This window comes from Vicugna pacos, chromosome 23, assembly GCF_048564905.1.
Source record: "Vicugna pacos chromosome 23, VicPac4, whole genome shotgun sequence".
NCBI classification, from domain to species: Eukaryota; Metazoa; Chordata; class Mammalia; order Artiodactyla; family Camelidae; genus Vicugna; species Vicugna pacos.
This window is the reverse complement of record NC_133009.1, coordinates 17,509,500-17,521,504: the sequence shown is the minus strand read 5'-3', so window position 1 is coordinate 17,521,504 and position 12,005 is coordinate 17,509,500. Positions and strand designations below refer to the sequence as shown.

The window sequence follows — 12,005 nt, the reverse complement described above, 5'->3', positions numbered from 1 at the left end:
GTCCGGGCGACCTTCCAGAGGGCTGAGCGGAGCTGGCTCTGCGGGCCCATGGCGCGTGGCGCCCGGGAAGCGCGTCGAGCTCTTCCCCAAACTGCTGGGAGTCGTGGAGCTCTCCCGACTGCGGCCTCGGGTCCCGGCGCAGAAGCTCAGAGAGCGCCGTCGCGTGTTTGTGTTGAGGTCTCTAAACCGAAAAGGAGTCCCGGCTGGAAATCTCCCCTAGTCCTTGTGCTGCTAATCTCGGCTCTTCACAGGCAGCTACACATGGGCTCCAGGCACACAGAAGGTGCAGCTTGAGGTATATGCTCCTTGGACCCTTCCCCTTTGGGAAGGGGAGGGAGTGCCTGCTAAGTAATTGAACTGGTAAGAGACAGTCTTTCCTTGACCAGGCCGGCCAGGGTCGTCTGCCCTCTTAACTAGGTCTCAGACTTGGCTTATAAAGACTTAAACAAACAGCAACATGGTTTTTAACATCAAGTCTTCATCCGTAGGGTGACCCCAGCCCCACTTAAAGTGCCTGCCTGAGAAAGCTCAAGGCTGCCAAAAGAATTTAGCATTTGTTCCAGCCACCACCTGAAGATAGGATCTCTTCCCCCAGCGTCTCTAGGAGGGGAGGTGCCTGACTTCCACAAATTCTGGTTAGCAGTCCCAAGTGAGTCTCCAACTCTCCCTTCCCGATTTTTAAAAAAATGTTTCACTCCCTGGCTGCTGAGCTATCACTCACGCACAGTCCCATTCCCTCTTTAAACTGCCCAGTCACTTCTGTACAAATCCAGGGTGAGTTCATTTCATGCTGGGTGCTTTTCCCTATTGCAATATATTATTGATTAAAATCTGTCCTGACCACTTTACGTAGTGTCCAGCTTTGTTTACCTTTGGCATAAACCTGGGGAAACTTTATAACCAAACAGCCATGGAAAGGGGCCTACGGTGCACAGACTATAAAGACATTTTTGACTTTGGTGGCCACTTGGGGTGAAGCTTACGGTCCTCATGATACTCTAGACCTGGTTGTTGTCTTAGGAATATTGTTAAAATAAAAAAATGGGAAGAACCTAACTTAGGTCAGAGAGGGAGGGGTATTTAGAAGTAAACATAAAAAGAAATGTGTATACACTTCATATGAATAAAAAATTTACTTAGTTTCCCAAAGTTACTGGGATTTTCTTCCATGTGACATTGCCCTAAATGAAAAAGACAGGGCACATTTTTCTTTTTAATAATTCTCTTTGTAGTCCGCAAAGCATGACACATAATTAATTTGCCTCTTATTGCTTACCTTCTAATAATAATTCTGGTTATGAATTAGGGTTAACAATGGTGGGAAGTGGAAACCTAGTCATTGATTACATCTACTTATGCTATTGATTTTCTTTGTTTCTTTATGTGTCATTTTCCTGACAGTAAACAAGAAATATCACCTATTCAGTAAGTGGATTTCTGTTTATGAAATAAGTTGGCCAATGGGCTGCTTGCTGCTTGCTTCATACTCAGAGCTGAGGCCACCTGAGCTCCCTGAGTAATCATCTCCATCAGTAGGATGGCTTGAGGATACAGAGATGGGTGACAGTGTCTGATGGACCCTTCACTTTCACCCTGAGATAAAGACTAGAGTATCAGTCAGACCTTGCCATTTGATGTACAGCTCAGGCCAAAACAGCCACTTCTGATTTTTCTCTCTTCATTTGGGGATGCTTGGGAAGAAAGAAGAAGTCAGATTTATTTGCGGGACTAAATTTCTTTTCAGACTTTTCTTCCGTTGTGTCTGTGAAATAAAGGACATGTCAGTAACTGTCATTTTATGACAGTTTTCTAGAGTCAAATTGTACCACTAATTTTTAGAGATCTTAATCCTTCTAGAAAGAAAGTATAATTTACTTAACTTTTCTTTGTGCCTCCGGGGTAAAAATGTGTTTAAAAAACAAAACAAAACAACCAGGAGGCAGGGCTCCAGAAAGGCATAGTGGAACAAGGTAAACTTTAGAACTACTTAACTGGGCAGCAGGATTCACTGCCCAATCTGTAAAGTTTGGTTAAAAACAGGAAACTAAGGAGCTTGCTAGGTTGTGTTTCATCCATTACTTAAGACAATTAAAATAACTCTTATTTTTATAAAAAACTCTACTGTTGCCAAAAATTTTTGTTCAAATAATTGGTAGATCGATGATTAACAGGAATCATTCATGTTCTCATTAAGTGCACAAGATAACAAAATTATGTGAAGTTTTCTATATTAAATAAAACAGCTTTTTGTTGTAGTTGTATTTGTTATCTGTTGTTCGATTAAGCACAAACAATAACTATCTCCTTTCTGTGTTTATTGACTACATGCGTGGAGGCTTATAAAAATTACCATATATTAGATTTTCCTCTTAATGTTTGATGTATTTTAATGACTAGATAAATGCCACAGGTTAAGTTAGGCTCATATAAACTTCCTAGAACTAGTAAAAGAGTAATAGGATTTGAGTTTTTTAGGCTGTATGGTTTAATAGAATGAGCATGAAATTTGGAGTCAGAAGTTGACCTCAGATTGTCAGTTAATTCTTATGTGATCTTTGTTAAGTCACTAAACCTCCCTTTTGGCTCCGCTTTTTTCCAGTTCTATGATGGGTATAACATTTTCTTTGTGATTGTGAAAATCAAGAGGATCATTTATAAAAACACCATGTAAACTGTAAAGTTTTATTTGTTAGTTATTCCTGTTAATATATGGGAAACATTCTCTTCGACTTGGCTGGTGAGCCAGAAACTTACTGATGTCTTGTTTCCATCCTGCAGTACAATAGGATTAGGAAGAAACGGTGACTATACAGTCCCCAGATGTGTCATGTCATACTGCCTGGATTTTAAGCTTAGTAAACCTAAGTCTTAAATTAGCTGTAGGAAGGTTTTATTTGTTCAGATCAGAGGTCCTGTTTGATTTTTCTCTCTATCCAAGAAATTCATGATTTCCACCTCCCTGAGCTAAAATCTTCGAGTATTTCTAAACAGAGTATGATTTGAGATAATTTTAGGTCCAGAAATAAGTAACAATTGAAACAGAAATGGGATAAGAATGGAATTCTAAGTACAAACTTACTTTTTCATGTTGAACATGACGCCCCTTCTTCTTTCCTGAAATGCCATCTGGAGACTCCATTTGTGCTTCTGAACCAATTAGTGGAAGCAGTCTTAGACTAGGGGGGCTTGGTATCTAGAAGCCATATATAAAGTTAGTAAGACATATTTAAAGTGATAATTTCTGTGAATTCAGGGGTGGGGGATAGGGAGTGATAAGGTCCAACTGCTTTCAAAAATACCCACTTTGCCAGTAGCCCACTATTAATTCTGAGGCTGTACCTTTAGCCCTGTCTGTAGTTTAAGTGTTTGATACCTGTAATCAGTATCAGCATGTTCTTGGGAAAGGGAAACAACATGTTAAGAAACTATAGGTTAAGATTAAGTTGTAATATTTGGTTTTTGGTTTATTATCCTAGGTTAATAATTAATTCTTTAATTTAACAGGTTTTCTGAATTGGAGACTTGAAGGATGAGTAGGGATTTGGAGGGAAACAAGAGGTGGATGAGTTACAGGCAGAGGGGAAGTCCAGGCAAAGTCCCAGAAAAGGGAAGAACAGTGATGCTTAAGGAATGGTAAGTAAGTTAGCTTAGCTGGAATATGGGGAACATGGGAGAATGTGGTGGAGGTTGAGGTTATACATGTTTGTGGAAGCATCACTCTGCTTGGTTATGCAGTTTTCCCCAACCTTGCTCGGTAGCCCAGGTTCAGGAGTGAGATGTCAGGTTCCCTGTTGTTCTGTAACAAATCTAGTCCTGAATACCTCCAACTCACCCTGTATATAGGCAGAGAACCAAAAACAATCCCCGCCTTTCTGTTTTCAGTCTTGAAACCTTCTAAAGCATGTCTTCGAATCTGCAAAACAGAGAAGTGACTGTTAAAATGGAAAGGGCACATTACATCAGTGGCAAAATTCTTGGGTTCAAATTCTGACTCTGCCACTTATTAGCTGCATGACCTTAAGCAAGTTCTCTCCCTGTTGGCTAGTTATGAGGATCAAATGAAGTAATGTATATAGTAAGGAGCTGTTCAAATGTAAGATTTGGTGGTATTGTATTATTATTACTGAAAACAATGTCAAAAGAGTTTAACAGAAAAGAAGTGAATAGATAAATATTACACAATTGAGAATGAAAAGGAATGGGCAAAACAAGATTGCTGTTAGAAATCAGATTCCAAAGTGTATTTTAATTCAACTTGAGCATTAAATCTTTGTTGTTTTACCAACCAACGGAGAAGATATAAATGTGTCAAGAAAAGGGTAAGCCTTATAGTATTGGGGGCTTTCAGTTGTTTCAAGAGCTTTAAAACCTTTCTAAAGATTTCACCAAATTTATTTCATGTTTCAGATTACTTTAAAAGTTATTTTGTATTTTCAAGTTGGAAGATAATATTAAAAGTGAATCCAATCTTTATTTTCAAGTTGTGCTGTTCAACAAAACTGAGCATTGTTATGTTCTCTGCATCTTTGTCCATAAAGAGCTTATGATTTACTGCTGGGGTAGGAAGTAAGAGTAAGTATACCCAATGGAATACTACTCAACCATAAAAAAGAATAAAATAATGCTATTTGCAGCAACATGGATGGATCTGGAGATCGTCATTCTAAGTGAAGTAAGCCAGAAAGAAAAAGAAAAATTACATATGATACCACTCATATGTGGAATCTAAAAAAAAAAAAAGGAAAAAGAAGACACTAATGCACTAATGAACTTATCTACAAAACAGAAACAGACTCACAGACATAGTAAACAAACTTATGGTTACCAGGGGGAAGAGGGTGAGAAAGGATAAATTGGGAATTTGAGATTTGCAAATATTAACTATTATATATAAAATAGATAAAAACCATATTGCTTCTGTATAGCACAAGGAACTATATTCAAAATATTGTAGTAACCTATAATGAAAAAGAATATGAAAATATATATATGTATGTATGACTGAAACACTATGCTGTACACCAGAAATGGATACATTATAACTGACTATACTTCAATTAAAATAAAATTTAAAAGGAAGTATATCAATAATTCTAATTCAGTGTAGAACATGGTAAGTGAACATGTTATGAGACACAAAGCAGGGAGAGACTGGGCTCTTCTCGTAAAGTAGAATGAACATTTATTGATTATCTAGTATCTATGATGTACCTGATGTACATTTTCTCATTTTAATCTTCATAACAGCTCTTTGAGGGATTTGCAGATGAGGAAAGAGATAAACTAACTTATATGAGATTAAACCTAAGTCTGTCACATTCCACAGCCAGTCCCTTTCCTGCCTGTCACCCTGTCCTCTGGGAGAAGCTGTCTGAGTTCCATTTGGACAGAAGGGTAGCGTTTATAAAAATTGATTTATTTGGAAAGTGTTACATATTTATTAAATATGAAGTTGATACCGTTCAAGAATAATGGCACTATAAGCACAGCTGTGTTTTACAAATTGGAGCAATATCCTCAACTTAGAGGTTTTCAGCGTGGTGTTCACAGGCTTCCGTCCTTTTCATCTGCTCTCAAACATAATGACGATCCAAGTGTTGTGCTTTTAATTCTCTTGCTTTATTTATAGTTTTACCTTATATGGTTTTTGCCAAAAGAATATTTTATTTCGTTTTGCCTCTTCTCTATTTTTATCTAAATGAAATCGCTATGCATATATTCTTATGCAAAACTTTCCTCACTCAATAGTATGTTTCAAACCTTTGTGTAGGTGAGTGTTATTCAAATTCATTTATTTTTACTGCTCCATAGTATTCCAAGTTGTAATTACATCATTGTTTATTTACTAATTACACTGTTGATGAGCATTTAGGCTGCTTTCAGGTTTTTGCTATTACCAACAGACCTGCTCTGAGCTTTCTTGTTTCTGCCTCCTAAACACAGACTCAAGCATTTCCCAGGGTATGTCCTTAGTAGAGTAGGCCTGTTTTCAGCTTTACTAGATAGCGTCGGTCATATTATTTCCCAGAGTGATTCTAGCAGTTTACACTACTTCCACCAGCAGATGAGTGTTCTGATTGTTACAAATGCACACCTATGACACGGTCAGACTTTGTGATATTTGCCAGTCTGGCGGGTATAAAACGGTATCTTATATTATTGACATGGATTCCATGATTGCTAATGAGGTTGAGCATCTTTTCATGTGTTTATTGGTAATTTTTTTTTCTTTTGTGAACTATCTATTCAAGTCTTTGACCATTTTTAAAATTGGACTGTCTTTTCTTCTTGATTTTTCTTATTGTGGATACTAATAGCTTGTCAGTTACAAAGAAGGATGGACTTTGATAGAGAGAGATCATGGTTGTGGTAAGGGGAGCCCAGGTGGACTGTAGGGGCAGAAGACTGAGAGTAATGCTCAGGAAAACAACGATTAGTCTGATTTGTAGAAGGTCGGGCAACTGTAGGTTAGTAATGAGGGATAAGTTTTAATGGGAGGTAAGTTTGGTTTGTTTTGCAGAAAATCCTGAGGAAATCCATTTTAATTCATTTATGCCAGACCTTAGCCTAAAGACTCATGCTGTGTCCATTTTTTTAAAAGTGTTAGGAATAGAAATAAATAGCAGTATACATTTCTCTCCTATTTCTGCACTGAAGAGAAGTGTGTCTGTCTGGGATAGGCAGAATAATGGCAACCAAGGATGTTCACACCTTCTTCCTCCCACCCCCAATTTGTGAATATATTGCTTCACTTGGCAAAAGGGACTTTGCAGATGTGATTAAGGTTAGGAACCTTGAGACGGATTATCTAAGTGGGCCCAGTCTAATGACAGGAATCCTTAAAAGCAGAGAACCTTTCCCACTGGTCAGAGAGATGGAATGGGCAGAGAGATGCAACATTTCTAGCTTCGAAGATGAAGGAGGGGGGGCCACAAACTAAGGAGTCTGAGATTCTCCCCTAGCGCCTCTGGAAATGAACACAGCTCTGGCAGCACCAGTAAGACCCAGGTCGCACTTCTGACCATCAGAACCGTGAAATAAGTGATTTGTACTGCTTAAGCAACCGGGTTTGCTGCGATTTGTAACAGCAGCAGTAGAAAGCTAATACATTGGACATATCTAAATTCAAAACCAAAAGTGAAAAACCAAAGCATTTTTTTTTTTGTTTTGTCTTGTTTTTCTTTTTTGGTTTTTAAACCTACCTTGGGAGTAGAAAGACACTTGAAATACTTAAAATCATGTTCCACTTCAAAGGCCTTAGGAGGTGTACGTTTGAAAAGCAAAGACATTGAGCTCATTTTTTTCCATCTGCATATAAAGATACACAAAAAATGGTCAAGCGCATACCACAACTTTTATTTTCTGCCTACTCAACAAGTATCCATTTCATCCTTCTTTGTCTGGACTCCCACTTTCTCTGACTCCCACAGCACCTGTCCTAATGATGCAACCTTTGTGCTTAACTCTTACGCCTCATGGCTTCCCAGATTTCCCTCCAGAGATTTCTGCTAAACCTGAACATTCCATGTAGTTAAATTCATTAATAGCCATTGGAAAAAATCTGTATAGTAAGGATGAGGAAACCTCTGGTACAAAACCAATGTTTGATTTTTTTTTGTGACTCAGGGCGGCTCTATTATAGTTAAAACCTACTTATGCATATATTTGAGAAGTCATAACTAAATATTAAAAGCATTTTAAAAGCATATTTTAACATACTAAATAGTATGTCCTAGGATGGAATTCTTCTACAGAAAAAGGCCCAATATGCTACAGACAAGACATAATTATTTACTTATAATGTGGACACGTATCCTACTTTAAGCTATCCCAAGTACATCATAGTGTCTCATACTTCTGTATCTATCATTTACTTCGGTTACCTCTGCTTGTAATGTTCTCCATTAGTCATTCTTTATTTGTTCCACAATATCTTTTGAGTGCCTACTGTGTGCTAAGCGCTGAGATAAGAACTAGGTATATAAAGATGGATAAAACATGGTACTAGCCCTTAAGGAACTCAGAGGATAGTGAAGCAGATGCATGCTAATTTAATTAGAATATGGTGTTTTAAGTACTAAGATACATGGATGTTCAGGGTGCAGCAATTACCCAAAGGGATTGATCAACTTTGCTTGGTGAACCTTACCATAGCCTGATGAATCTTAGCTCTACCACGCCGCCTCTTACATTTCAGCTCGACTTCTTCCACAGAGCTCCTTACTGCCCAGCCAGGGCAAGCCTTGAGCCCTTCAGTGGGGTTTTGGCAGCCACCTGGGACCCTTGTTAATTGTTCTTGAACTGTTTCTGTTTTGACCCAAGTTCTGTATGGCTTATGACTCTTCGCTTCAATTTCTGTTTACAGCCATTCCACACTTTTGGACCAGAAGATGGCACTGGGTCTCCCCAGCTTTGACCCACTTAGGATTTCCCTAAAAGACTTGATCTTAGACAGTCCTCTCTGGTCCTTCCTGTTTCGGACTCATCTGGTCTGCTGAATATTACCAGTCTAAGCGGTCTTGTCCCCCAAGGGCTAGACATCTAGACACCTACCACCTAGGGCTGAGCTTAGCTAATGTTGAGAGCTCAGATGAGCACTGATCTCTTCCATTATAACAAAGATTCAGACAGGACTGAGCTTAGCAAAAGCATAAAACAACTTTTCACCAATATTTTTTTCTCTACTAGGGGACTGTCTTCCTTCCTCTGAGCCTTGAAGCAGGCTCAAGTCTCTCTCCAAAACAAGCTCTTCTTCAACCTTAGAGCAATTTGACTTCCTTACAAAGTAATCTATACTGTCATCACCACACATCTCCTGTTTATTTCTCAGCCACGACAATGTGATTTTTACTTACCAGTCTTTGAAATTTCACTCTCTAGAATCATTAGTGACGTTTCAGCTGATGGACATGCCAAATCCAGTGTTTACTTTTCTGTTGTCCTGTGTGATTTCACTGCCATGTTCTACAAACGTGTCCTCTTTACCACTTTTCTTAGACTCTCTCCTCTTTTGATTTCCATCATAGCACTTGTTTATGACTTTCCTTTCAACATCTTGGCTATTTCTTCTTAATATTTTTTCACTGGTTTCTCTTCCTTAGCCTGCTCTTTACAGGCTATTTCTTGATTTCTTCCTTCATTTTCTGTTTTTTTTCTCACTCTACACACAGGACCTACATGACTTATCCACATTAAAAATACTAGTATGTTGATAACATCTTTATCTATAGTTACGACCTCTTTTGGGAGCTCCAGACAGCTCTATCTCATGCTGATTCAAGATCTCTCATTGGAAGTCCCACCAGCATCTCAGACTTAAGCCTGTCCAGAACCAGACTCACTGTCTTTTTCTCCAGGCCTGGTCTTCCCCTTATGTAGTCTGCCAGAGTGATTTCTATGAAGTATAAAATCCTTTTGCTGGCCCATGAAAGTCTTAATTGCATTTTGGCCCCTATAGGCTTTTCTTGCTTTATCTCCTACCATATCCTCCCTATTTGCTCCCTGGACTTCAAGCCTTGAAAGACTATACCATGGTCTCTTTTTTTAAATTTATTTAGTGCCTTTTCTTAGGCAATTACCTCTTTGATCTTTATTTGAGTAAATCTTATTTTCCCCACTGTGATTATTTTAAGAACTGATGTTCCTAGAGGTACTATTATACCAAATTGTAGCTTTTGTTTGCTTATTTCTCCCTTCCTCTGAATTTCAAAATTGTCAAAAAATTCTGGGCTTTTCACCTTTGAATTCTCCGTGCCCAGCAGAGAGTCACAGTATCATACAGTTTAATTTCGTCTGCTTATCTGAAAACAAACAAACAAAACCAAATGCTCTTACCTTTCCTGGTCAAATACCAGAGGATATTCATATTTTTGCTTCTTTTCTGTGAACTTGCTTTCTTCTTTTATTTCTATGGGATATTCATTAACATCACAAGGCAAAATAAAATCACTTGTCTGTGATATTTCAAAGACTCTTCGCTGTCCAAAATATCCACAGTAATGACCACTGAGGGCATGCCAGAGCCTGAGGAAAGGCAAAGGGAGGGAGGAGAAAGTAACTAGAATTCAGTGGAAGTTATTGTGTTCATTAGATCATTTATATAGACTTTCACTGACCCAACAAGGAGTTTTAAACTTGAATCCACGACTTCCTATTAAATATATGGAGCTAATCATAGCACAAACATTTTTATAAGTTAGAATTCTAATCTATAATAATTTGGGGGAATGTCAGTTTAAATCTTTACAGAGATAACTGTTTATTAAACCCAGAAAGCAAGGAGCAGATTTTTCCCAAAATAACATCACTCATTGAAGCTGATCAGAACTCATGCTGACTTAGTTGAATTAGGCCGTATCTCATCTCGGTTGTCTACTTTCTGTATCGGCATCAGTAGAACTTATGAGAGGAGATAGCTACTAATGGTTTTACTGTTATCAAAATCATCTCAACCTCCATGCACAATTCCCACTATTGTGGAGACAACATTCTGTTTTTCACAACTGAGTTCTGCAGTAAGATGGCAAACGAAGTGGCTCTTTATCCGTATGCATCACTTCTCTATCAGTTCACTCCAAGAGGACCTTCTAAATAGCCCACATGCTTAAGGGTCATATAGAATGTCATATAGAGTGTGTGCCCTATGTCTTATGGAAATAAGACACAAAGGAAATAATGTTTGGCAGATCTCCCATTTATGTCCTAATCTCAAAGGAGCAAATGATGGAAACAATCATCATGTTCCTGCCTCAGTGACCCAGGAGGAGGATAATCTGAACTAAAAATAGATTCCACAAAGTCCAAGTGGTATCCCAGATCAAAGTGGTAGGCACTGAGGAGCAGGAAGGACAGAGGTGTCCAGTCAGGAATCTTTACACCTGACGGTGTCCTGAGTGTGTAACATGAGCATCTTACATTCCTTACATATTTTAATTCCTAACACTGTGTAGATGTTTTCATGGCCTTCCCGGAGCCTTGGCCAAAGTGAAGTGGACCAGACCTTTCAACACAGAAGTCCGAGGGGTGAGGGACTAACTTCAGGACAACTCTGAATTCATTCTACTGGAGGCAAGGACTGAAGTAACTTCGTTCTCTTGTTTTCTGGTGTTTCCTGCTCCCTGTGGAACTTTCCCAAATGACTGATCCTATTTCTCAGCCTGATTTTCTGGGCCTCAGATATGGATCTTTAGCCCCTTCTATCCTCTGTCCCAGAGCTAAGTCTTTATTATGCTTTTTCCTACTATGAAATCAATCTTTTTGACAAGCAAGATTGTTAAAATTGCTTCTTTCTTTAGAAACTGGCAGCTAGTATTAGCAGAAGGACCCTGTTATGAAGACAACTGTACTCTGACAAAGCTATTAATAGAGCTAGGTCTTTTGAACTGAGTGTTTAGGGAGATCTTCACTGAAAGGAATCGTAAAAGTAATTTCTCCATGCCACGGGTGACTGAGCAGGAAATGCTCATAACAACAGAGGTGTGCACACATGTAACATGTGGGGAGTGTGTGTATGTGTGTGCATTACAGTGCCCGGTTAACTCTGATGACAGGTAGCTGAAAATAAGCTGGAGCAGAGACCCCAGGGACAGAGTTGCGGAAAACATCTATAATAATGAAATCTCATTATCTCATTTTTTCCTATGAATAAAACATATTCAGCTCTATCAGAGGAAGCAGCTGTTTGCCCTCAAATAGGACCTTACCCGAAAGATTCACCTGAGACTCAACATTTCTAAAAATTCTTCATCTTCCCACATATTTCTAAATGTTCTCTTTTTTTAGTGCTTCCTCCCTCAATGAATGGCATCAATATTCATCCAGTTTTATATGCCAGGAGTCACTCTTGACACCTGTCTCTTACCTTCTCTTTCAGTTAACTTTCACATCTTCTGGATTTTGCCTCCTAAATAGTTCTCCAATCCAAGATACTTATTTCCAGCACTGTTGCCACTCCCCTAGTCCACGTCACTCCACAGACATCTCACTGGTCTCTTTGCCCTGACTTT

The 12,005-nt window shown here is 38.7% G+C and overlaps 1 protein-coding gene across 3 annotated transcripts in view; it reads right to left on the bottom strand.

Moving 5' to 3' along the window:
- Nucleotides 1–1,197: 1,197 nt before the first annotated feature.
- The window catches only part of WDR64 (WD repeat domain 64), a 60,636-nt gene continuing 49,828 nt past the window's right edge, over nt 1,198–12,005 (bottom strand). For 2 of the 3 annotated variants that reach the window (XM_015234787.3, XM_072948560.1), the window contains exons 24-28: nt 9,835–10,023; nt 7,203–7,308; nt 3,833–3,913; nt 3,080–3,193; nt 1,198–1,762 (exon numbers count right to left, since the gene is read on the bottom strand). In XM_015234787.3, coding sequence (XP_015090273.1) covers nt 1,679–1,762; nt 3,080–3,193; nt 3,833–3,913; nt 7,203–7,308; nt 9,835–10,023 — 574 coding nt within the window. In that variant the 3' untranslated portion in view covers nt 1,198–1,678. The remainder of the gene's footprint in view (nt 1,763–3,079; nt 3,194–3,832; nt 3,914–7,202; nt 7,309–9,834; nt 10,024–12,005) is intronic. The other variant, XM_072948561.1, reaches the window with a different exon arrangement.